Here is a 27,187-nt window from a genome sequence, read left to right as displayed (position 1 = left end):
CAATATGGCTATCCTCAATTACTTTTCGCGGACTTCGCTCACCGCCTTCTCTCCAGTGTCATCTCTTACGCTACTCGCTCCTGCTAGACACAACACAAACACGCAACGACCTTAATGAAGTATCAATTACAGGCTAGTTGACACACTGTCGACGTATATTTCCGCTGAGCACCGGGATTGGAGCGTTGTCCTGTCTATGGTGACATTATCCGTCTACAGCCTCTCTCAACAACACCGCTCGTTACTCATCACGTTTTTTTTTTTTTGTCGGCAAGAGCATAGCGTATTTCCTCTGAATGTACTTTCGGCTTTAAGTGTGACCTTGCACGCCCGCTTATTCTGTTACGTTGACGGCGACTGTTGTCGTCAGGATGCCCCCTCATTCTGAGCTTCGCAGTCACCAGAGAGCATAGAAAGCTGTCTTCACAAACAAACCACCGAGATTCGAGCCCATCTCCCAAATGCTCCATCTTACATTTGGGAAATGGGCACGCTAACCATTACGCTACCACCTGCCTCCACCAATTTCTGTTTATCTATCTGCCTGGAGCAATTGCCGGACTTGTTCGCCAGGCTAAACCCGCCTGCTGCTACAATTCACCACCACCACCACCACCACCACCACCACCACCACCACCACGATCCCACTTCACGTTTTTGCCGCAGACGCAGGCAGAATGGATGCAGAAACGAAAAAAAAGTAAAGATTGCTTGAGCGGCCACCTGACGCATGACCTTAACTTTGGCAGGTTATTCTCATTGGAGCGCATGTAGGCTTGCGGCTGTGTGCAGATTGTGGGTCGCCTTAGCTTTATTGTAAATTTGCTTTCACCGACTCTTTTCAGCTAGAACTCAAATGCCGGAAAAAATGATACCTACCGTTGAATATTTTTTTCTTGTTTTCTTGGTTTCAACCGAAAACGCTGATTTACACAAATAGTGATCTTTTTAAGAAGTGGCATAAAGATACTACATTTCGAGGTCATGTCATTGTGTCAATACGGGCCGGCACCACGTATCGACGAAAGGGCTTCACAGTGCCGATGCACGCGGCAGGTTACTCAATGAAGAAAACAGGAAGCGACTGTTTTTCAGTTCTCGCAACATATTGTAACAGATACGAAAGGCACGGACAAGAAGAGAAGAAAGAGAGGACGAAGAAAACGAGGAGTTAGAGAGGCCGGGCTGCGCTACCATCACGCTACCACCATCGTCCAATTCTCCTGTAAATAGAACCATTTCTTCGCAACTCCTCGTAACAGTTGTGGTGGAAGGTGCTGCGTAATCGACACCCGAAGACGGAGGCTGAACCACAAGTTCTTCGACGGAGCCGTCACCTTGCTGGACTCCCACCGAATTCACCGGAGCTGAACATGTCCCACGACGCAGAAGAACAACGGCCCATTCCAACTGCTGCCCCGACAAGTTCTGTTCTGCAACTGAGAGATTCGCGTCCCTTCGCCTGAAGATCGGACGAAGACGTCGAGGAATGGCTCATCCATTATCACCGGGCGAGTGCCGCCAACAGGCGGAACAGCGCTTCTCAGCTTTCGAACGTCGTGTTCTTTCTAACGGATACTGCGTTGGTGTGGTTCGACAACCACGAGGAAACATTCACAACATGGGGAAGATTTGTTTCGGAAATCAAAGAGCGATTCGGCGACTCCGCGACGAAAAAGAAAAGGGCAGAACAGACGCTACTGCAACGTGCGCAAGTACCAGGCGAAACCTGCACGACCTACATTGAGGCAGTAATAAAACTGTGTAGGATGGTGGACTCTGGAATGTCCGAGGAAGACAAAGTCGGGCACATCCTAAAAGGAATTGCCAAGGATGTTTACAATTTCCTCATTGCAAAAGACAGCCTGGCTTCCGTCGCTGACATCATTCGGCACTGTCGCACTTTCGAGCAACTAAAGACGACGCGCATAACGCCGAAGTTTGGCAGGCTAGCCAATGTAACGACAGTTGCAAGCGTGGACAGCAACCAGCCCCTTGGTCTTGAATCAACGATCCCACAAATAGTTCGGGAAGAACTCAGCCTGCACGCGCAAGTGGCACATCCAGGCACTCATAGCTTCCGCCTACCCCTAGATTTTGAGCCAAACGTGGCATCCTCCCCGTATCCTGCGGCAAGGGGCACTGAGGATTATGAACTCACGCCCCGACACCAGTCACGTCTCTACGACAGAGGCCCTACTTATGACGCTCGGCCACAACGAGAGCAGCTGCGTTTTTACCCCCGAGGCCCTGCGGCTTCTGTCAGGCCACCCTACTACCACGACGCGACTTATGAAAGATATAACGGATTTCAGCAAGCAGCAGAGACACGTTATCCACATGACCACAAACTTTCTCGCCGCCCGCAGCCGTCTACCATTCGTTTCGAGGAAGACGCTGTGAACCGCGACCCTCCCGTGTGCTGCAACGGCGGTTCCACAGGCCATATAGCTCGGTATCGTCGCCAAGCCCGTCAATCACGTAGGACACCATCGATGTTCTCGCCACTCAGAACCCGTACTTCATATGACCTGCGGACGACCGATGTGCTTCCAAGGGATCACTTCTCACACGAGACCAGACGCAGTGATTCGCCAGCATCTGAGCGGAGTTTGACGCCACCAAATAGCCGTCCCCGTCGCTCTCCGTCCCCTCGGCGCCGTTCTTCCTCACCGCCCCCGGGAAACTAGCATCCGCGGCCAGTGGATGTGTGGTCGCCGGACAGTCTTTGCAAGAAATACCTCTGCCTGTTGTGATGTTCAAAAACACAGTGAATGTCTCGATTAACGGAATACCGACCATGGCGTTAGTTGATACTGGGGCGACTGTGTCTGTGATGAGCCTCGCTTTCAAAAACCGGCTAGGCCACAAAGTTATGTTTTCTTGGAACGACGGTATTACCTTTCGTGGAGTAGGCGGCGAGTGGCTTCATCCCCTTGGTGTTTGTGCTGTGAGTGTTTTGTTGGCTGGGAAAGTGTTTGTGTCGGAATTCCTTGTTCGTTCTCGTTGTTCGCACGACGTTATTCTTGGTATCGATTTTCTTGAACAGTGCGGCGCTTCCGTGGACTGTGGTTGTGGCGAAATCTCATTGAACAAGTTATTTATATCAGCACATTCCGAACAAAGCTTGGGTGGTGAAGACGGGGACACAGACACACTCAGTGTTCTTGGTGAAGTGATTGTACCATCGTGGTGCCTGACGCCCGTTCGTGTTTCTACAACTACTGTTGATGCTGATTGTGTTGATCTTGTATAGTTAGGCCTCTCCGCACAAACTGTGCTAAAAAAATATACTTGTGCCCTGCTCTGTCGTGTGAATGACGAAAGGAGTCGCCACATTGTGGGCGCTGAACTGTTCCGCCACGCCGGTTGTCCTTCCTCGCGGTATGAAAATCGCTCTTTTCGATGAAGCCGCATGTAGTTCAATAGCGACACTAACTACGGACGTCTCTACAGCTTGCTTTCCTTGCGATAATCGCCATTCTGAAGAGCTAATGCTTGGCATAATCAGCAAGGCTCTCGGTACATCGGAATGGCAAGCACTGGTACAAGTCCTTGCCAGGCATGAGGCCGCATTCGACTTCACGCATAGAGATGCACCCCTTCATTTACCGTCGTCCCGCGCTCGTCACAGAATAGATACCGGCTCAGCACACCCCATCTGCCAGAAGCCCTACCGAGTGTCATCGTCCGAGCGCAAAGTTATTGCAGAGCAAGTCAAGAAGATGATGAACAAAGGTGTCGTTCAAGAGTCATCTAGTCCATGGGCAGCCCCAGTAATCCTGGTCCGAAAAAAAGATGGCTCCTGGAGATTCTGCGTGGATTACAGACATCTAAACGCAGTGACGAAGGAGGATGTCTATCCACTACCGCGAATCGATGACATCATTGATTGCTTACACGCTGCTTCTTACTTCTCAACACTTGATTTGCGATCGGGGTACTGGCAAATACCTATGGACCCTGCCGACAAGGAAAAGATCGCTTTCGTGACTCCAGATGGCCTATTCGAATTTAATGTTACGCCTTTTGGCCTTTGTAATGCTCCTGCCACCTTTGAAAGATTCATGGACACAGTACTACGTGGTCTAAAGTGGGAGATATGCATGTGTTACCTCGGTGATGTTGTAATCTTTGGCCGCACGTTTGAAGAACATAACGAACGCCTCAGCCTCGTTCTCGACTGCATTGAGAAAGCTGGACTGGTCCTAAACTCAAGAAAGTGTCGGTTCGGCGAACGTCAAACACTGGTCCTGGGACACTTAGTCGACAGGGATGGCGTCAGACCCGATCCTCGTAAGATTGAAGCAGTGAGCTCCTTCAAGCCACCGCAGTCAGCACGAGAACTCCGCTCATTCATTGGCCTATGTTCGTATTTTTGTCGTTTTCTTCCCCGGTTTGCCGACATCGTTTACCCGTTGACAAGTATTTTGCGACAAAATGCATCCTTCAATTGGACACCAGAGTATGACACATCATTCTCTCAACTGAAGTTTATACTAACGTCAGCACTCCTCTTGCGTCACTTCGATCCATCTTGCCCGACTGAAGTTCACACTGATGCGAGTGGAATCGGGATAGGAGCGGTGCTTGTACAACGTCACAGTGGCGCAGAACATGTTGTCGCATATGCCAGCCGTTGTCTGAGCAAATCTGAACGCAGATATACGGTCACGGAACAGGAATGCCTGGCAGCCGTTTTCGCCGTACAAAAGTTTCGATGTTATCTTTACGGTAGACCATTCAAGATTATCGATTACCATCATTCTTTATGCTGGCTGGTCGGTTTGCATGATCCCTCTGGTCGCCTCGCACGTTGGGCGCTGCGCCTCCAGGAATACGACTTTGTGGTATCGTACAAGAGTGGCCGTCGTCACGCTGGCGCAGACTGCCTCTCTCGGATTCCTCTTGCGACTACCGACTGCGAGGCTGAGAATTTTGACGACTGTCTCGCTGCTGTTACTCCTACGTTCCCTGACGCGGCAGACTTTCAGCGAGAACAACGGGATGATGTTACCCTTGATCCGCTTTTTGTCGCCGCCCGTACTTCTAAAGGCAGCGGTCGCTTTACTGCCCGTGATAAATTGCTGTACAAAACTAATTACTCCAGGCATGGAGCGCGTTTTCTGCTTCTTGTCCCCGAGAGTTTCCGCTCCGACGTTCTACGCGCCATTCATGACGATGTGACATCCGGCCATTTCGGCTTCGTACGAACGCTGCACCGCACGCAGGAGCGCTTTTACTGGCCCAAGATGTACGAAACAACCAAGCGCTATGTCGCTAGTTGTGAAACGTGCCAACGTCACAAGCGACCGACCACCGCAGCCCCGGGTCCCCTTCGGCCATTGACACCGCCCACTACGCCGTTCGAGCAAGTAGGCATTGACCTTTTGGGTCCATTCCCGTTATCTAACAACAGGAACCACTGGATAATTGTCTGCGTAGACCATCTTACACGGTATGCAGGAACTGCAGCCATACCGTCTTCCACCGCTGCTTGCGTGGCGGCCTTCCTGCTCCGTTCCGTGGTCCTTCGTCATGGCCCACCACGTGTCATCATCAGCGACCGTGGTCGCCAGTTCACGGCTGATGCCATTGAAGAGTTACTTCGTTTGTGCACTTCACAGTTCCGTCATTCCACGCCGTATCATTCACAGACCAATGGCCTCGTTGAAAGGACAAACAGAACGCTGACTAACATGCTTGCCATGTTCGTCTCCTCCAATCATAACTGGGACAACGTGCTGCCCTTCATCACTTATGCATACAACACGGCGAAGCACGAAACCACGAACTATAGCCCATTTTATCTCCTGTATGCAAGGTTACCGCGAAGCCCTTTGGACACTTTCTTACCCTTCGTTCTGCACAGTGATGATCCTGTATCGAAGACTTTGTGTCTCGCCGAAGAAGCGCGTCGAATAGCTCGTCTTGGTACTCTGGCCTCGCAAAGTTGTTCGAAAGAGCGATACGACGACCGTCACGTACAAGTATCGCTGCGAAAAGGTGACTTATTCCTCCTTTGGACACCACAACGCAAGCGTGGATTGTGCCAAAAGTTCTTGTCAAAATATTCAGGCCCATTTGTAGTTGTGGACCGCCTGAGCGAACTCACTTACGTCAAAGCTCGCCTCCTGTGCAATGGTCGGCCATCAAGCAGAACTCAGCTGACTCATATTGCTCGCCTGAAGCCTTTCTACCTGACAACTGCGACACAAAATGGCGGACTGATATACTTCCTAAAGGGGTTTAATTTTATTTCTTCATCGCAGAACCGCAAGCACAGGTTGCGTCGCGCGTATACCGCAGCCACGTACTGTGGCCGCACTCCTTTTCCTCTAACAATGTGGACCCCGGCGGCTTCACGCGCTCCCGTAGGTGGCGGATTGGACTGTCACTCCAGAAGTTTAAATACACAACCTCTTTGCATAGAAACGACGGCATGATTGTTATCATATTGTTGGCTTGGATATGTTTGGCACGAGGCCCAAGACCCTGTCTTCTAACACGTTCTTATGTTTGCGTTCGCGTCTCTGTCTTGAGGGGACTCACACCGTGACATGCTACGATGGTGCTTGCGTTTGGCGTATGTAAGGCGAAAAACGCGGTTCTAAAATGTCTGTTCACTAACTTGTGCAGTAAACCCATGTTTATAGTATTCGCGCAGTATAGTAGTAGTACAGTAAGAGTCACGAGTATGGCATCCGTAACCGCAAGCGCCACGTTATGGTCGTAACTTGTCGGGACAGCGTAGTTGTAATCCACAGACCCTGCCACTAAGGAATACGTGGCTAGGCATGGCTGATGAATAAGTAATTGCGAAGATTGGTTTTCAGTAAAGGTTTGTTACCAAGAACGGTGGGAGCCTAGACTGCCGCAAAGGGTGGATGCTGGGCGGTGACTCCAATCATTTACTCGGCACATCACACATCTACACTGGAATTCAACTGGTTTCGCCAACTCTTGCTTATATTCTCTCGCCTCTAAGCTGCGACTTCGCCTGCCACCCAGGCCCCAGCTTTTCCTCTTTGTCCCCCGCTTCTTTCCCAGTCTACTGAGACGTGCTTCCACTGATACTTGCTCCTCCCTTTTCTCAATAAATAAAGGCATTCATCCATGCATGCCTAAGTTACTGCAGAAAATAGCGTGTCTTTATCTCCATAACCACACTTTCTCTCACCTGGACTCTCCCATCGCAAAACAAGGTTGCCGTGTTCCAAATGACTGGGCGTCACATATACAATTTTCTAGGAATGGCCAGTAGCACGGCGGACAATTCTCGGTGGGTGACGAGACATTATATAGAACACCTTCTCTGCCATAGCCACACTCAGTGCTCTGCTTCGTGAGCTACTATTAGCCGCTACGACGATGTAGGAAATGAAAGAAACCTAGCTGGGCTGGTCGCGCGCAGCTCTTTTTGGATTCGTGATGCGTCAGTTTAAAATAATATTTCTTATCTAAGCCTAAATGACAGCGATATAGGCGAGGTGAGTTACGGTAGCTAGTTGGCTTGGACTAACGACGCTCTTCACGCAGCACTTTCGTCTTATGCGTGTTTGCGAAAGGGAATGAAAGACAGGAGGGTATCACGCCTTCCTGAAATGAAACATTCAGAATAACCCTTTGTTTGGCGGTTGGACATATGTCGAGGGTGCCCAATACGAACAATCTGCAAGTCTGTATCACCTTGCAAAGGGGAACTCAGAGGAAACGTTGTCAAACGGATAGGCTTTTAATTATCGTAAGTAGATCTTTATTGAAATTCCTTACCATGAAGTGAAAGCCGACTAATAAGCATTTAAATTTTCTGTGTTATTAAAACATCCTGTTAGTAAAAGGTTGCTGTGCTTTACAGCCCCCTAAATTAAAACGTAAGTTATGGAAAATAAATTGGTGCGGTAAATGTGTAAACGCAGACGCAAGAAAAGGCCTAGTTCATTTCCCAGTATTCTCTCAATAAAGATGGAGCACCTCTATACTCTCACGTTGTAGAAATGTCAAGAACAAAACACTTCCAAAAGAGTCAGTCACGAATGTTACTCATAAGATGAGCTTGCGCTGGAAAAGAAAATAACACTCAAAGATACCGATGGCTGCGCGCAAAGTGCTTCCTCTGATTCCGATCTACGGATCAAGGCGTCGGTTCGTCAGATTGGAATGCTCGTACATCGCAGCGCAATCTCGGGTCGGCAAATGTGATGGAGAATGTACGCCAGTATTCGCTTCACGCGCGCAATCTGATAAGATAGCGCTCTTTCGCTATTGAATTCGTGCCAACATACTGGATATTAGAAACACATGCAGGCGCATCTTGAGCTAACTGATAACTTTGGAACTGTGGTTAGACGCTAAAAAAAGCCCCCCCCCCCCCCCCCCCCTTAGAAGAAAGAATAGAGTTGCTTTCAATATTAGCTGAAACATAGTGCTGGTGGTATAAAAAGGGCCCCCAACACTGCACAGCGGCGCCGATTGAGATACAGGAAATTCAAGAGTGAACCCCTTTACAATTACTGGTATTTATCAAACCAGCATATCGTGGTTTAATGTAGCCCTGTATTCCAGGGGCCAGTTCCACCACGGGTACTGTGTCGGAGCTCATATTTCATGTCAGCATTAATTGTCACAAAATCAAAGCATTTTTTCTTTAGATCTTAACATTAGACAGCCAAAATACATGCAGCGAAACCCTCACCTTAATATTTCAGTACTTTTCGTTCTAACGTAGATATCCATGCTGATCCATATCTTACAAAGTGCTGAAAATGTACCCAATGCTTTCCTCCAGGAAGCTGTTTTTATTCCGTATGATGCCAGGAAACCGAGTCTGATGCCACCAACGCTCAGAAACCTAATCGGGAGCGCGCACAGTGTTCTCGCACACCTTGTGGGATGTGCCGTAGCGCTGAGGTGCTTCTTGTATAATGTATGAGAATCGGTTGTAAAGACAGACGTGCAAGGTTGGGTCATGTGCTTAAGCTCATGAAGTTGATTTGTGCCAAGATAAGCTGTCCAAACTTTCACACTTACTTTATAAGAAGCCTATATACAGCACCATCAATATGCCGGCTGCTTTTAACTGCACGAAACAAAACTATTCGAACGATGCAAACAATGTTAACATCATTTTATCATTCAAGTGTTCAGATTGGTAACCTCTAGATGCGGAGTAAGTTGAGAAGTTGTTTGCGTAATTAACAAAGCTACGTTAATTAAATTTTCAGTAATGGTTTTTACGTGGTTAAAGAAAATGAGCAGTTTGGAGCCCGTCCTCGAGATTAAGCGGCCAAGCGAACAAATTTCGACTAAACATGCTTCTGTAAGAGCAATGCGAACAAAAATTTTCCAAGTAAACACTCTTGGAAGACGTAACTGATGCAGAAAAAGAACATCTGTAAAGTCAAAGAAAGAACAGCACTTCACGACGGTACACGCACAGGGGGAACCACACACAAACTGCGCTAACATTAGGCGCTGTTGTTTATGTGATAATGAAGCAACTAGCCCGTCAGTCATTCCTTCCAAACCTGTAAAGTCAACCTGACCACATCTAGCCTTTTGTGATGCTGTCATCAATAGTATGGCCCCGTGAACATGTTCCCCATGGTCACATACTCGCGTTCCATTTTTATTCACGCTGCTTTCTCGAAGGCAAGCATTTTAAAGTTTTAATGTCAATACGGCAGTGAACGTGTGCCGCCGAAAGATTGCTTGTTCGCAGAAGAGATGCATGACGGAATGATGGTGCAGATTTAGCGTGTCGTCGGCATCAAGACAGTGCACTGCCGCCGAGGGAAGGAAGATAACGAAAGTGAACAGCTTGGTAGCTGTTCACGGAGCCGTGCCGATGGTGGCGGTGCCATCATGACAAAATCTGAGGCGGCGATATTGACGGCTTTTTTTTTTTTTTACAACGAAGTCGTTAAGAGTATGCTTTAACTCGGGCCCAACTCCGACATGGCCTATTCACATAAATGTAAAACGCCGAAACGATTTTCTGAGATAACCCCTGGGCCGATTTTAATAAATTTTGCTGGATTCGGGAGAGAAAGGTAAATTCTAGTGACTATTGGAAGCGGAATTTCTATTTAGGGCTTGAATTCTGGTAAAAGATTTTCAAAAATTCGAAAGTGCGAAAAATACAGAAGCATGAAGTTTACAAATTAATAACTCCGCATCAAGAACTGATATCGCGGTTATGTAAGCAGAATCCTTTAGACAATTCAAAGCGGACAAATCCAATATGCCGATTTATATCTTACGTGAAGTCGTTACGTTGTGAACAAGGGTTGTGGAAAAGGTGTATTTCCACATTACTAATTTTTTTTAGATTCATGCGTAATATATCAATTTTGTCCGCTTTAGATGTGCTGTTAGATGCAATGTACAGAATTGTGATATCAGTTTTGATTGCCGAAAGACAGAGTTGTAAAGCTGGTTTCGTTTTCTGAAAATTTTTGATTTTTGCCAATTTTAAATAAACAAATGATGACCTAAATAAAACATTCTAAACCAACAGTCACTAGATTTTAAGTATTTCTTCTAAGTGCAACAAACCTTGTAAAATTTGATGCAGTGGTTGTGGAGAAAAACGAATTCTCCTTTTACATGTATTTATATAGGACCACCAGAGCTAAAGGTTCCACTTCAGGGCTACTTTCCCCACTATCGCGTCCGCGTATAGAGCAAAATCCCGAAGATAGCGTAATACCGGCCTCACCCGCAGCAGAGGTGCAGCAAGCGTTCAGCTCTCCCCATACGTGGGCTGATCCCGAATGTAACGCCATGCCAGGCCGACCAGCGGCGGAGGTGCAGTTCGCCATTAAGGGGCCCTCATACACAGCTTTGCTGGTCATCTTTCTTCACAGAGTGGGAGGGCACTGAGATTTTTTACTTAACAAACATTAGGTCATCGACGGCGAAACCAGGGACACCAAAGCCGTCCTCGGGCTCCACCTAGAAAGCGCCTTCAACAAGGTTACGCACTCTGCCATCCTGGCGCAGGTATCGCATCTAAACCTAGGCGAGAGGTCGTACGAATATTTCAAAGGCTTCCTCACCGGCAGATGGCGGAGCTCAGACCCGGCGACCTGAAGACGGACGAGAAGACATTAATTAGGGAGCCAGGGCACTTGCCAAGGCTCCGTCATCTAACCCATGCTATTTAATCTTGTTATGATTCAAGTTGCCAAAAGACTATGCCAGCTTGAAGGACTGAAGCACACGATATACGCGGACGACATTACGCTGTGGGTGGACGGGGGCAGTGATGCCCGCACAAAATCCACGCCACAGACGGCAGTCGACATGGTCGAAGAAAGCTTGGAAGGTACGGGACTGCGTTGCTCCCCAAGTAAGTTGGAGCTCCTGCTTTACCAACCGATCAAAACGCACAGAATCAAGAAGCAAAGGAAACACGAAAAGATCAAGATCCGCACCAGGGATGGTAACACAATACCGACGGTCAGCAAGATCCGAGTCCTGGGCATGACGATCGAAGCGCTCGGCAGGAACGGAGACACCATCACCCGCATCATGGGTAAGGCGTCCAATGCCAGCAGACTGCTCAAGCGCGTTACCACCAAGAAGGGAGTCATGAAGGAGGAAAACTTCATCAGGCTTATACACTCCTTCGTAGTCTGCCAGTGTACGTGGCAGCCTTCCACAAGTGGGTGAAAAGCGAAAAGAACAAGCTAGACATCCTAATCCGGAGGGCTTACAAGACACCCCTCGGTCTACCTGAAACTACCAACACGAAACGTCTCCTCCAGCTGGGCATACACAACACGTTCGACGAGATCGTCGAAGCGCAAAGAGCCGCTCAGATTGAAAGATTGTCATCAACAAAGGCCGGCAGAAAGATCCTGTGCAGTCTAGGCATCGGTTATCACGAACAGCAGGGACCAAAATGCCCCGTCCCCGACCACGTACGTACGAAGCAACGTGGAGCGAAGACCAAGAAAAACAACTACAGGCCGTCCAGCAGGTCATCGAGGCGATGGCTAGACAGGAGCCTGGCGAGCCGGCAACGGCGAGCGGGGATCCTCGCAGAGCACCCGATGTAAGAGTTGGCAGTCGTAGCTGTAGGGAGGACCTTGTGGCGACAGGAATAGGCGAGCAGGATTTATTTACCATTTTAGGCAAGATACATTGGCAGTTTAGCGCGACTCCCATATGGAGCCCGCAAGACTATCATACAGCAAACAGCTTACGAGCACACAGCTCACTAGTACATTTCTAGCATGACAACGAGCACTCACCTCCCGACGACGAGCACGCTCTAGCAGCCGGTAAACGCTGCTTATAAGCTCTCCGCTCGACGTCATAGTTCGACGTCATCGTTCGACGTCACCGTTCGATGTCCCCGTGGACCAGCCCTTCTGGCGGAGGGCTCACAAACACGTGCCGCACACACGCACAGGGGAAAAGGGTCCGGAGCCGACGTCAGAGGGCTTCGTAGAACTCTGCTTGTGGTACTCGGCGCAGCCGAGTACCACATTCCTTAGTTGACCGCGCGCCACGTGGCTGCCGGTCATCCGCAGTTCTCTGAAGTGCGCCCCGTCTGGTGGGATTGGAACACGTGCTGCGGGCTGAAAGCTGGCACGTTGCCACCCTGTACGGCCATTCCGAACACCGCCACGATGACGACGTAGGCCACGTTCGAAGCACGCCTTCGCGCTTTACTGCAGGCTCAATAAACGTTTTCCCAATCTAATCCAATTACTTATCCGCGTTTGTCCTGCATGCGTGTGCGATAGAAACCAGAAGCAGGTATGCATAGAAAATCTGAGGTGGCGGCGGCAGGTCGTAGCGCAGAAGTTAGCATGCCCAGCCCCTCCACGTACTTACATCTGCATTGACATGAGTTCGTGGTAGTGATAGCGACCACAGCTCTACTTTTTCTGCGCGCGCTAGCCATTGTGAAACTAAGGATGTAGTTAGCATGCCCAGCCACTTAATGCAAATTGCAGCAGTTACGAGTGGTGGAACCCCGCTGGGGCTGATTGTCAAGAAAGCTTCCTTTCTCTGCCCACTCTCGCGATGGTGAAGCTAAAATGAGGAGGAGGCCTGACGGACGCAACGTTGATGGCCATCATAACAGAATGGATGGACGACTTGCGGAAAGGACGAAGCACACCAAGTTTTTAGCACTTGGCCTAGAGTAAAGCGCTACAATGGCTAGTATGGCCTCACGGAGATGATAGACCGAACTGCTTCTCACTGCTAACACTGGACTGATACTAAGAAAATACTCCGTTCGCAGACACCACGCTACACTGAAATTAGCAAAACAATATCAGTTTATGAACTGATAGTGTCAATTATCTGGTGTCCTTATTGTGCGTGTGAATGGCATAAAGGTCCTAGCAATGAAATGGTAGTATCTTTGTTTTTGCTGCTGTTGCACACAAACAAAATTTGTTGAAGTGATCGGACAGCGATCTACCAGCAGAGAAGACCAACCCGCAAATTAAAAATAATTGCTGGTTTCAGATCTCCGATGTACTTTGCGCCCAGCTCCTATCTGTAATATTATTTTTTCTTTTTGTGCTCTTATGAAGAGGAAAACTCCACATTACTACAATAACAACAACAGTACACAAAATAGACTGGCTTTGAAGCTGTGACCACGCACCGCACTTTTGTACATTCAGCACATGTAGTATTGGGGCAACGCGTTTGAGCAAAATGATTAGGTCTTCGGTGAAAGCGCTGTGACAGGCGGGAAGAAATCGTTGTCATGCCCGGTCGAAATAATACTATCTGAAATCTTATTTACCTAACATATTTTTTGAGAAATCACTATAACCCTTTATACTTTTGCTTCGCATGAGTTATGTACTAGCTTGCCTCGTCAGTCTCAAAAATGTATTGTCTTTGTGGGAGAAGGCTTTCGAAAAAACGTCCCAACATAACAGTAAAACATCCAGCATGGTTTCTATTCAGATGATTGACGAAATTCTGCACTGAGAATCTGTCGAGTAGGTGCGATTGAAAGTTGAATTATGATCGTTGTAAGCTTGTGTTGCGTCTAGCACGAGCGAGTAGTGTTAGCGGTGTCATTGGCGTGAAAATGGTTAGCTCGGTCTGCGATTTGTTTTTGTGGATCTCCACATTGAACGTCGCAGTCGTTACGATGAGAGCACTCCCGTGACATCATTAGCTCAGTGGGCTGGGAAGGCTCGAGTGGTAGCTCACCTTGAGAGATATAGGTAACAATTATTGATATACGTACTTTGCGATGATGAAAAATATGCAGAAACACCACTGGTGTTGTCTAACTATTCGTAAACAGGCCCCAACTTTCAATTGGCTCATTCCAAACATTAAGTAGGCCCATCCCCAAATTTCAAGTTGGCACACCCTCAAATTTAAATTGGTCCACCCTCAAGTTTAAAGTCGGCTACGCCCGATTTTCTTTTTGCCCAGCCTTAAACTTCAAGTTGGCTCAACCCCGAATTTCAATTGGGCCACCCCTAATTTTCAAGCTGGTCCACAGACGAATTTCCATAAATCGTCCTCCAAATTTCGAGCCGACGCACCCCAATATTTAGGTTGGCCCACCCCCATATCGCCCCCAAATTCAGATTGGCCGACCCCGAGATTGCTCCCACATTTAGGTAGGACCAATCCCATATCACCCCCAAATACAGATTGGCCCGCCTCCACAACACCACCAAATTTAGGTTGGCCCACTCCAATACCACCTGCAACTCGAGGTTGGCCCACCCCCATATCCGCCCCAAACTAACGCTGGCCCACCCCTCGATCACCTCAAATTTAGGATGGCCCACCGCAAATCGCCCACCAACTAAGGTTAGTCCACCCATATATCACCCTCCACTTCAGCGTGGCCCAGCCGCGCATCACCCCCATGGTTAGGTTAGCCTGTCCCCTTGTCAGCCCCAAATTTAGGTTGGCCCACCCCCATATCATCCCCAAATCCAGGTTCGCCCACCCCCATATCAGCCCCAAACTTAGCCTAGCCCACACCTCTATCACCTCAAATTTAGGATGGCCCACCGCAAATCACTCCCACATTTAGGTTAGCCCACCCCCGTATCACCCCCGATTCAGCTTCGCCCAGCCCCATATCAGCCCCATGGTTAAGGTGGCCCACCCCCCATATCCCTCCAAAATTTAGGTTCTCCCACCCCCGTATCCTCCCCAAATCCAGGATGGCCCACCCCCCATATTCCCCCAAACTTAGGCTTACCCACCCCTATATCACCTCAAATTTAGGTTGAGCCACCCCCATATCAGCCTCAAATTCAGCTTGGCTCACTACCATTTCACCCCAAATTTATGTTGGGCCAATCCCATATCACTACCACATTCAACTTGACCAATCCCTGCATCACGGCCAAATTTATGCTGACGCCACTTCCAATTTCAAGTTGGCCACCCCACCCCTTTTTATAAAGACCTATGTATTCATATGGGAAATGCGTCAAGTTTTTTGGCGTCACAGACACGATTTCGCACGATTTTGCTACCAGATCACTGGGGCACTCACCAAAGAATGCTTCGCATTAAAAGCAACTGCACCGAACGAGCGACGCCATATGTTGATCCTAAATACTGACGGCTAGCCAAGCTAGCTTCTCTGTAGAGCGACCGGGGCAGACACAGCACGGGACATTTATTCAAATTATTTTTTTACGGCCACACCTACGGATTCATACCACTTGGCTGTAGGGAACACATTACCAGTAGCTATTAATTACACACTGCACATCTTCTCCTATTTGGTGCATTTCTTAATTGGATGAATCTTTAGAAATAATTAACGTTCGGGCAGCGACTCAGCTTAGCAGACACTTTGTTCCGCACGAATGTTGCATAGGAATGGCACTGGCCACCGGGTGGCATTGTGGCCCAGGTGGACCTCATTCGCTCGGAGTATGTGCCATTAAGGACAGGGGAAAGTCGAAGAAAACGCACCTTCCAGAAGGACGCAATAAGAATGGCCATTTTGTTCCCCCAGGTTCCACGCTACAAAGCACGAATTTTTTGTTTTTTTTTTTTGCATAGCACAATGCTTTGCGCAAGCTTCTAGTTATGATGTCCAATGAATAAAACCTTCATAAATGCGATGACTTAACAAATGAACACGACATTGCTGTGTTTTAGGAAGGAAAAATAGAAAACATAATATATCAAGAGAACGACTCGAAAACCAGAACCGAAAGCGAATCATGAGTTTTGTGTTTTTTCCATCTGGTGGGAGACTATAAAACTAAGTCCTATGCGGTTACAAAAAAAAAAACTGCGCCGCTGAAAAACCAGAACCGAAAGCAAATGCTGGGTTTTGTGTTTCTGCCATCTAGTGAGAGACTACAAAACTAGGTCCTATGCGGCTAAAAAAAAAGTCCGAAGCGAGAATCGAACCGCGGCCACCGCGAAGCGTGACTAAAGGTGCGCGCAATTCTACCGCTCGGCCACGGTTTCCGAGGGCTCGCGCAGTGGTACGAACATCCTTTTATAGATAGCACATGAATTTTCACGACAGTGTTACAAAAAACGCTTTTGGGAACAGTGTTACGCGATGTGTGGAGAGTCGAGCTAGGCATCAATCGAAAGCTGAGTCTCCGGACTACATACGCTGCACTGCGTATTACGATAGAAGCCCTAGTGTAATCACAGCCACGGTTCTTGCCTCGAAAATTGAGTACAAATTTTCGTCGTTTCCATAGGCTTCCATTGCTAAATCTTTAACCGCTGTGGGAACAAAATTCTTACGTGCCATAGAGTGATCACTGCATTTGGCTCGTGTGGATTGTCTTCCAGAACACGTCTGTCACCTGCGTTTTTTGATAATCGACCTGCAGCTTTTGTTATTCGCGAAAAACCCGCTCGTTCCATTGAAAACGCGCTAGCTTCGTGCAGGGGCCGCTTGGGGCGCTAGTTGGTACGTGTCCAGGAAAGCTGGATATGAGCAGAAGGGTGGGTCTAAAAATTAATCTGCAGAAAACTAAAGTAATGTTTAACAGACTCGGAACAGAACAGCAGTTTACGATAGGTAGCGAGGCACTGGAAGTGGTAAGGGAATACATCTACTTAGGCCAGGTAGTGAATGCGAATCCGGATCATGAGACTGAAATAATCAGAAGAATAAGAATGGGCTGGGGTGCGTTTGGCAGGCATTCTCAGATCATGAACAGCAGGTTGCCATTATCCCTCAAGAGAAAAGTTTATGACAGCTGTGTCTTACCAATACTCACGTACGGGGCAGAAACCTGGAGGCTTACGAAAAGGGTTCTACTTAAATTGAGGACGACGCAACTAGCTATGGAAAGAAGAGTGATGGGTGTAATGTTAAGGGATAAGAAAAGAGCAGATTGGGTGAGGGAAGAAACCCGAGTTAATGACAGCTTAGTTGAAATCAAGAAAATGAAATGGGCTTGGGCAGGACATGTAATAAGGAGGGAAGATAATCGAGGTTCATTAAGGGTTACGGACTGGATTCCAAGGGAAGCTTAGCAGGGGGCGCAGAAAGTTAGCTGGGCGGATGAGATTAAGAAGTTTGCAGGGACAACATGGCCACAATTAGCACATGACTGGGGTAGCTGGAGCAGTATGGGAGAGGCCTTTGCCCTGCAGTGGGTGAAACCAGGCTGGTGATGATGATGATGATGATGAATTTCCCCTATATTGTCCTTGCAGGGGGCGGCAGAAAGTTAGGTGGGCGGATGAGATTAAGAAGCTTGCAGGGACGACATGGCCACAATTAATACATGACCGGGGTTGTTGGAGAAGTATGGGAGAGGCCTTTGTCCTGCAGTGAGCGTAGCCAGGCTGATGATGATGATGTCCTTGGTGTCAGTGTTTGTTGGCTTCTTATGATATGACTAATAAAAATCGGGCCCCTCGGTTAACCCCGTTTCTTCTCGTTTTTAACATAACGAGGGTCTCGAATACAGCAACATTGATGCCTTCAGATATCATGTGTGGGTTTATTGACCAGTTGCCTTCACCCAAGAAGACCACGTTCTCGTGACGCCTGCGGCAGAAAGGATGTTCCACATCCGCCGCCAAGGTCAGTGAGTGGTGGCGCTGGCTAATAGTCCCAGGGTTCGGCTAGGAAGCATAAATACCCAAGAAAGTGGATGGGGATACGGCGCCGCGATAGCTCAATTGGTAGAGCATCGCACGCGAAATGCGAAGGTTGTAGGACCGTCCAGCAACTGCGGTTATATATATATATATATATATATATATATATATATATATATATGTATATATATAAAGGTTGATTACTTTCCAGTGGTAAAGAATTTTTAAAAATAGCCTGTTGCAGATAACATGTCCTTGAGCTGGTTTAATCAGAGCAGCGGACATTACTTGGACGAGAGATCGAAACACATATCCAAATAATTATCAGAAATGCACTAATTATCACTTGAATTAATTACCTTACACCACATATTGCAATTCACGTATTGTAGCCGGTGAGTTTGCAAGGCGTATCCACTTGGAATGAATTTACGGAATGACGCCAGTTTGGAGATACCTGCCATCAAACTTGCCGTAAAAATGCACTGCTGTTCCACTTTCTTTTTTTTTTTTACCAAAATGCTCCTTTATGCATTGAAGCACTAAAGTAACTGGAACGCCCATATATTTTGTTCCACACTATGGGAAATGATATCTCGAAACTGGTGTCGTCCTGGGTGTTCATTTCAAGCTGATACGTCTTGCAAGTTCACCGGCTACAATTCGTAAATTGCAATATGCGCCGTGAAGGAAATATTACGAAGTTAATTAGTGAAACTTCGTTAATTATTTGAATATGTGTTTCGGTTTCTCGCGCTAGTAATACCTGCCTGTTTGAATAATCCAGCTCAAGGAAAATAATTATGCTTCCTTAAGCAGGTGATTTTTAAGAATTCCATATAACTTAAAAGTGAACATTCTCTATATATAGAAAATAGACACGCCTTAAAACGTAATATTAGAATAGGTGCTCAAAATATTTAAATACGGCAATCTCGATCGGTTCATAGAAAGAATAAATAATGCCGAGAAGGAAAGCACTAGGCGAAACGTACAACTTGCACTCTCGGTACTATACTGTATATTGACACGTGTACTTATATTTAACGGGCGACCACGTTTCGCCGCCTAACAAATGTTATCGCACAGAGCGGGACGCGCCTGCATGTATCCGAAGTTTCTGGAAAGTTATCGATGCTTCTATCCGCTCTCTGTTGTTGCCGAACTTTATGTTATCTGATTTCATCGCCTGACACGAATGGTGTAGAACTTTGTGGAAGGCACGCGGGTCCGAACGATTAGTCTGGAACATTCGACGACTGCTCTATAAAAGCCGACGCGCTTGACCCGCTGATCAGATTTCCGACGATCGCCGACCGTGTTCGCCGCTATCGTTGTGCTACAAGTGTAGCCTGTTTTTGTGGGCACAGGTTCGCCCAATAAAAGCTAGTTTTGTATTCCACCGTATTGCTGCTTTTCTTCACCGTCACTACCACGTGACAATATACACATGAAAACAACTTAGTCATATATATTATGCATTGTAATAAACAACCTGGGTATTTTCCACACGTGCGTGGTTTCATGGGTTCCGCGTTAAGATCCTTTAGAACGCCATCTATTCCTTGAGTGGAACTCGCACGTCGTAGGGCTACTCGGTGTATGTGCGGTGGTTGTTCGATGCGCGCTAAACCTATCGATTTAAAGTACCTGGTCCTTCTTTATTGGTCAACAATATCCTCCATCTGGGTAGACGATGTAGGAATACGTGACATCACAAGGATCTTACCAAGCCTATGCTCATGGTAACAGTGGCCTGATCAACTACTGCAGTTTATTTTAATATTGTACTCTTTAGTGTCATTGTGACATGCAACGGAAGTTGCGCTATCCCGTTTTGCATTCCTGCGCTCTGTCGGAATGGGGATGCCTCTGTCGGGAGTCCAACCCGAAGCGTCGTATTGAGCGTCCATATATACAGTTAGATGGAGGGTACATCAGTTCTACGCATATTACTGACACAGAGGTGGGCGTGCTGTTAGAGTAGCATTACCCAACTTGCCATGCTTTGAACTACAATGCGAACATAATCATCCCATCTGTGGTAGAGAGATGCTCGAAAGCTTTCTTTCGTTTCCAAAACGGGCACGACGTAATTAGAAGTATGTATAGCTTATAATGGAGCACTTGCCCTTTGCTCCATGGCAACCGTGACGTCAACTGCCGGTTTGTTCGGGTATGGTCGGGTGATTTCGGTTATCGCAGACCAATCTTGAGAGTGGATGTGACCTGCGCAAAGAGCACACACAGCTGGTTGTTATGTCATAAATTCGTAAACTCCTCGTCCGCTTTACAGCGGGTTTCGCACCAATTCATTCGCGGTTGTGCGCCCATCAAGGACGGCATGGTTTCGTTTACCACACAGCGTTCTAGAGCTTCGGAAATCAGAAGCACAGTGTGGGGAAAAAAAAGACGGTCATATGAAATAATAAGTTACTGGTCTGTGCAAGCTGGAATTGCTAATGCATGGTAGCAATCTTTTCTATGTTTTATCAGTTCTTTTCCTGTCTAGTTTTGTGCTGAAAGCTACCATGGAGTGATATGAGTCATAGCAAGCTGGCGGATAGTGCGTGATAATAGTTCTGAGAGAACTTGAGTGTAATACAGACGTTGCCACAACTCTATTATACCGACGAACGCGGACGACATGGCCATTATTGTGCTACGTGGCTCTTCTTGACGAGAAAACGAAAGAGAGGAAGAAGGCTGTACGAAGGCTTCGTCACTGCGGAAATGATTACAGCGGAGACGGACCTGTCTCGAATGTCGATGCCACGCACGCCATAAATGAGTTAACATATCAAGTGATTGTGGCTTATCACTAGGAGCTAAAGCTCTGGACCCGTAGTCATAAAAAACCTCTTGAGCTAGAAATCGTTCTTTAGTGCAAATTCTAGCCAATCCTGCGGCTGGACACAGGGAATGCAGCCAGACAATGGCGAGGAACGTTTGTCCGAACGAAAAGCTTTGTAAATTCTGCCTCCAATGCTTGAGCGCAGGCGTGTACGTTATAAGGAAGAAAACGCAGTTTTAGTCCTGGCATGTATAAGGGACGTATTCTGGAGGCATGTCGCATGCCTCGAATTTGCGCTGTAGGCATCGGGCTGCGTAATATTATTATTATAACTTTCTTTTCTGCTCATCTTGCAATCTATTTCGAAAGTACACAACTTCCCGCGGCCGCGCCTTTGCTTTTCCAGGAGAGGAGTAAAATGCTTGTGGAATCTTATATGGCACAATTCTGGACGTTCTGGAAGGCGATGGGGATCGCATCACTGACACGTATGCTCGCTGCGTCTTCACTTTGTTCCTGTAGAATCAATTTCAAATAAAGCCGCCGTTTGAAAACGTTTGAAGATGGTGAAGTGCAAGGCACGTGTAGTGTGCTCCCAACTTCTTAAATAAATGCAGCGTGCGATATACACTGTGTGACTGTAATTGAGAGTCAGTTGAAAGCTAGTCTCTAACGGGTAGAGTCGTCAAAAGGCCGGTAGGTAGGTATTTTACTCACGCACAAAATAAAGTCTGTTGACTTCTTTGCAGCCGAGTTTTTTAAAAAGCACGTGCCGAGTTTCTTTTGAGCATATATTATGCTGATCAGGGTCAATAAAGAGTCTATACACTCCCAACTGATCCGCCACAGCAAAGTAAAGCAAAGCAATGTGCTCAAATTGAAAGTGAGAAGACAGGCCTGCACGCTAGACGCTACATGGCGTAATAGTTGAAAGCAAGTACTTTACACAAGTACACGACACCTTCTGACGTGCTTGAACAACGGAATGCGCGGCTCTAAGCATCACTGACCTGCCATTATCACAGAGTATTTACTTTTGTCAATACACCCCAGTAGACCATGTATCGACGTCCTAGAGACCTTAGACTTCTTCTGGGACCTTTATAGCCCAGCTGAGCTGCGACCTGCCGAAGCGTGGCGCATTTAACATCCACTGCAGGGTGAAGTGTAGAGTGTGCTAGAAATGTTAGCGAAGGCCTCATCCAACTATCTTCATATTACCCCCTTGCCTTGTGTCAGTCTCAATTCTGTCCCTGTTCCTTCAAATTTCCTAATCTAATTGCACCACCTAAGGTTCTGCCATCCTTGACTGCACGCCCTCAATTCCATTGGGATCCGTTCTATTACTTTACAGAACAGCGCTTATATGCTCTGCGCACTTAAATGACCTCCTCACTTTTTTTTCTGTCGTGACCTCAACTAGGATATTCTTTCAGACATATTTGTCTCCTAAATAGACTTTCTGAAATTTCGCGCATCGTTGATCGAATCCAAGGGCGTGTTGGTGGATGACGCATCTGATATGGTTGAGAACCAGCTTGTATGCTTCCATGAGCAAAAGTACACGGGCCAGAGATTTCGCGATAAAGCCGATTTTCTTCTCCGCCTAAGAATGTAGGCAACAATTGGAACTGAAGACTGCAGAAGGGTTGAAATCTGGGCCAGTTGGTACATACGTGAACGAAAAAATCAGTCAAAAACAAAAAGGACAAGAGGAGAGGTTCACCAGTCGTTGTGGTGTGAACTCTCCTCTTGTCCTTTGTGTTTTTGACTGGTTTTTTTCGTTCATGAAGACTGCAGTCGATCCAAATTACAATGATAAATTTCCAGTGCACTCGTAAATTTCAGCTTGTGCATATGCATGACAAATAAATTCGGTATTTTCTGAGATCCGGTGGTCCGCATGGCTTTGCTCGCAATTATGTATATCGCTTATGTCGGAGGAGGCGGAAATACCGAGTTCTAAAAACTGTAAGGCCGTTTTTCGGACCTCTGGTGGGCTCAGACCTACTGGCCCAGCACATTCTTGATGAGCTGCAGAAGCGGCCACCATATCATTTTTTTTTAGCGGTTACGGTGCAGTGCGTTGTCCACTCGTCCCAGCAGCCGGCACGCTTATTGGGCGGTAACTCTTAGGATTAAACTCGCTCAATTCGCACGGCCTTATTCCGCACGGGTGCGGAAGGCGTGCGGAAGACCGTGGGGGTTGATTGCGTTTGGGCCATTGCAGGATTGTGTTTCTTATAGGGCGGAGGGCAGTTTGTGCACTCCCACAAGGTGCGTGTACTTGATGCGAAGGTTTCGCATTGCCTACAGGTTGGTAAGGAAGCTTAGGTCTATGTCTGCGTAATGTATGTATTGTGACGTGGCCGTGTGTTGATGCGACCTTGCGGCAGTTTAGCATCTGTAGCCTACGCGCCATCTTTTTTTTTGCATGCACCGTGGTGCGGCCGTACCGAGCAGGTGTGCCGGGATGGGTCCGTCTTCGGGAACCTTGTCCGGGCCGTAGATGGCACGCAACTTGCTGCGCACGTACGCGTGCAGCTCCTGGTAGAGCGGCAACAGCTGCTCCCACAGCTTGGCCATGTTCCTCTCGAGACCCTCGCACTCGTACACGTCCTGCCAGAGGCCGCTCGCGTCCTCGAAGCCTGCGGCAAAGTGGAAAATTCGAAGGTGCTGCGTCACGTTCCAAGTCTTTTCTCCTGGGTGCGTTTAACAGGTTGCTTTATTTTGTAGAATACTGTGAAGACTATAGGATCAAGCAGGAAGGTCGAAAACAATACAGCATCACAGATGAGAATAGTGGCATTCAGAAAAAAGAATACACACAGTTGTGTTACAAATCAACTAGTAAATTGTCAGTGAGTTCATTCCACGCGCTTAATATTGCCGGGAAGAGGGATAATCTGGTAAGGCGTTCTGGTAAACATTGATCTGTCACTCCTAAGCTGCGGTATCCAGTTTATCTGGCTGTCAACGATATAGGTAACTAAGGAAGCAAAAGAAATTCTAGCCTAAGCTTTCTTCTGCTCTGTCGAAACTAGTCTACCCCGTTCTTTACCATTAATTCAGTGGGTGAGCCCGACATAGAATATTTATGAAAAACCAGCTTGGTAGCCGTACACTCGATGCTTTCAAGCAGGGTTTCGGAACGCAATGTCTCTCGTTTTGGTTTCAGTTTCTTTCTACTGAAAAACGTTCCGCTTCGGTTCTACTCCGCAACGAAAAAAAAATCATTCGTAACGGTCCGTAACGTTTTTGCTCTGTATGCAAAAATTTTCGACGCAAATTACCAATAAAAGCACAGTATTTATTTTTCTCAATAAGTGAATTATGAATGCTGAGGTCATGCTCGCTCCCTTGAGTCAAGGCACTGAGCATAATTTAAGAAGCAGCACGTCATCGAGTGTATTCGCCGAAATGCGAGACCGCTGATCCGATAAAACTAACTTAAACAAACATAAGCGAACGATAATACTTCAGTAACAAAGGGTTGTACCCGTACAAAACAAAACGATAAGGTCTTCAGCGTGCAAGCCCTGGGTTTTTCTGCGATGCCGATATGCTAGGGCACCGAGCAGCAGGCTTGGATTAGTGGAGCGTTCGACAGGCTATCGCTCGCGCTATCCCTGCCTGAGATACGCGCTTATGCGGAGCCCTTTGATACGCGCTCATTCTGACGTTGCCTGACGTTGGTTGTTTCGGACTGCCGACTTTCCCCATGAACCGAAAACCGATAAAAAATATTTCGGTTTCACTCGGAAACAAAACAAAATATAACGTCTCGTTTTCGTTCCGTTCAAAAATGTTGTGTTTTTTTTTCGTTTTTCGTAATTCGTTTTTGTTTCCGTTCCGACACACTGCTTTTAAGAGCTTTGCTGTCCGATTTAATGCGATATGCTGCTGTTACATGAATAAATAATTCAAGTTTGGCGCGAACTACCGAAAGGTAAGCAAGACGTTTGATGCTAGGAAATGCGTGCTTTATGGCTTATGCCTTAAAAGAAGCAATGCTGAAAAGAAAGACGAAATACTGCTAGTGTGCAAGTGCTAAGAAAAGTGTCTGGTTAATGTTACAACTAAATATATTGAACTAGGTACTTCCTTCAAAGGTAATGAATCTACGTTGTATGTGTATGTGAAAAGTGTTATTTTTTTCTTGTGGGACCGCTTGAGGTCTTTTAAAATTACAGATTCCCCCGTCCTTGCACTGATCGCACATATTATTTGAGACAGCAGCTTGCCAGGCTAATATACTTCACCGGTTTCGCCTGGGTGTCGCCTTCTCTCGACGCTACGCCCATCAGCCGTGCGTACAGCCCAAACTGTGAACATTTCCCTGTGTCTGAGACCCTGAAACATGCGTTTCGTGAGTGCCCTCTCTACGTGTCACAGCGGAAGAGGTTGGCTTCCACGCTGGCAGGCATACAAAGGCAAACATTGTCAGAAAGTACAACTTTGGCCAGAAATGTTTGACCACACAGTACCAGCAACAGCTACATGGGCTGTTATGAACTATTTGAAGAGCACCCTACTATACTGGGCACCTTAAAGGGACACTAAAGGCAAATATTAAGTTAAGCTGAGGTGATAGATTAGTGCTTATCGCGAACAGAGCCTTAATAATCGAGAAATTGAGGTAAATGCAGGACATGATTAGAGACTCCCCCGGGACATTCGAGTACTTGCCGGGTGTCGAAAGCACTGACCGCCTGACCGGCTCTTCTAATGCCACAAGAACATGCCGCCAACGATACCCCTGAATGCTTCCTAGCCTCTCGCCTCCCCAACGCGCTCCCAGGCCCCCGTCTTTCTTGAATTTTTTCTTTCTTGTTCTTTCTTTCTTTTTTTTTGGTCTTGGTGTCGCCCTGCCTTTGTTTCTTCTTTTTTTTCTCTCTGCTTCTCTTTCTTTTCTTTTCTCCCCCCGTTCCCACTCTCCCGCTCTTGTCCCCTCGTCTTGGGAACGAAGTTCACAGACGTCGGACGACAGCGCTCGTTTCCTCTGAAGTCTCTCCCTTTAAAACCAGCCGCCAGCGACAACACCCGCACGTGACGTCACTACAATAACCCTTTAAAGCTAACATGCCGAGGATGACGAGGCCGCCTTTGACGAAGACAGGTCCTCCTATCGAAACGTTGGCCAGCCTTTCTGAGGCACCTTATCCCTGTTTACAAACTTTATACCACAGCGTGCTATTCCATCTGTCAGCCCCTTTCTTGATTTTGGACTGTTCATATAATGGCACTTAGTGGTTTATAACTCTACATCTTCCTCAGTTATTCCTTCTTCGTTCCGTAGTTGTGGCGGAAAATGCAAAACATAATGCCAAATGAAGTCGGGTCCGTGTGTTTCGCACGCGCGACAGCAGCCTTTCTAAAAGAGTTTTGAAAAATCAACACGACTCGGTGATTTGATGACCGCGAGAAAGCGACAAGGCGAAGGCTTAGCGGTTAGCTGCTGCTGCTAAGAAGCAGGCGTAGCTCCCCCACTCCCCCACTTTTTTTTTTGCTTCGCTTCAGTCGTATTATTTTCGCGTAAGCCGGTGTACAATGATCTAGAAAACAGCGCAGCGCGGATGTTTGCTCATAGTTTTCTTGTGCTAGAATTTGCGGCTTGCAAGCATTTCGTTTATACAAATTTAGTGCTGTAAAATGGGTGAGTAATACATTTTGCGATGCGTGTACAAGCGTGCATAATCTTGTTTCATCACGCTGAGCGATTTGAAATAGTTGCGTCAAATTATATATTGGTGTGACTTAGATACCAATTTTTTTCTTCTTAACTCGCGAAGAGTAAGGGGTGCGCCTTATAACCTGGGAAATATGATATATTATCTCACCGTTCAGTCTGGCCGCTTCGTTCAAGAGCTCGACGTAGCGCAGGTAGTTCTGCTTCATGGGCTTCCCCGCAACCTTCCTCCACTCGTTCCATACGTGCAGGAGCTCGTAATAATTCCGGGAGTCCATGAGGATGTTTTTGATCTCTGATGGCAGATGCGTATGAAAAAGACGCTAATGTCGTCATTTGCAATCGCGGGCACACTTGAACAACCACAAGTAAATCGAGACCGTATCTTTTTTTATATAGAGAGGGTGTTGTCACCAACATTAGCCAAGCTGTTTAAAAAGAAATGTTTTTTAAAACCTGGGGTCAGACCTCTGACGAGGGAACACCGTAGGTATTATAATTGTGTCTTGGACCGCTAATATATATATATATATATATATATATATATATATATATATATATATATATATAAATATATATATATATAGTTTTTTCATCAGCTTAGCTATCGTTAGCTATCAGACACGGTACAACCAAGTTAACGCAGG

General features: G+C 47.1%; 1 protein-coding gene across 1 annotated transcript in view; it reads right to left on the bottom strand.

The window, feature by feature from the left end:
• LOC126530341 (angiotensin-converting enzyme-like) overlaps positions 1–27,187 on the bottom strand; it is a 179,329-nt gene that overhangs the window by 122,991 nt on the left and 29,151 nt on the right. The window contains exons 4-6 of the mRNA XM_055070249.1: positions 26,692–26,835; positions 23,308–23,499; positions 20,189–20,286 (exon numbers count right to left, since the gene is read on the bottom strand). Of these exons, the coding sequence (XP_054926224.1) occupies positions 20,189–20,286; positions 23,308–23,499; positions 26,692–26,835 (434 nt within the window). The remainder of the gene's footprint in view (positions 1–20,188; positions 20,287–23,307; positions 23,500–26,691; positions 26,836–27,187) is intronic.

The sequence above is a fragment of the Dermacentor andersoni genome, chromosome 5 (genome assembly GCF_023375885.2).
Source record: "Dermacentor andersoni chromosome 5, qqDerAnde1_hic_scaffold, whole genome shotgun sequence".
NCBI classification, from domain to species: domain Eukaryota; kingdom Metazoa; phylum Arthropoda; class Arachnida; order Ixodida; family Ixodidae; genus Dermacentor; species Dermacentor andersoni.
This window is presented reverse-complemented; position numbering and strand designations above follow the sequence as displayed.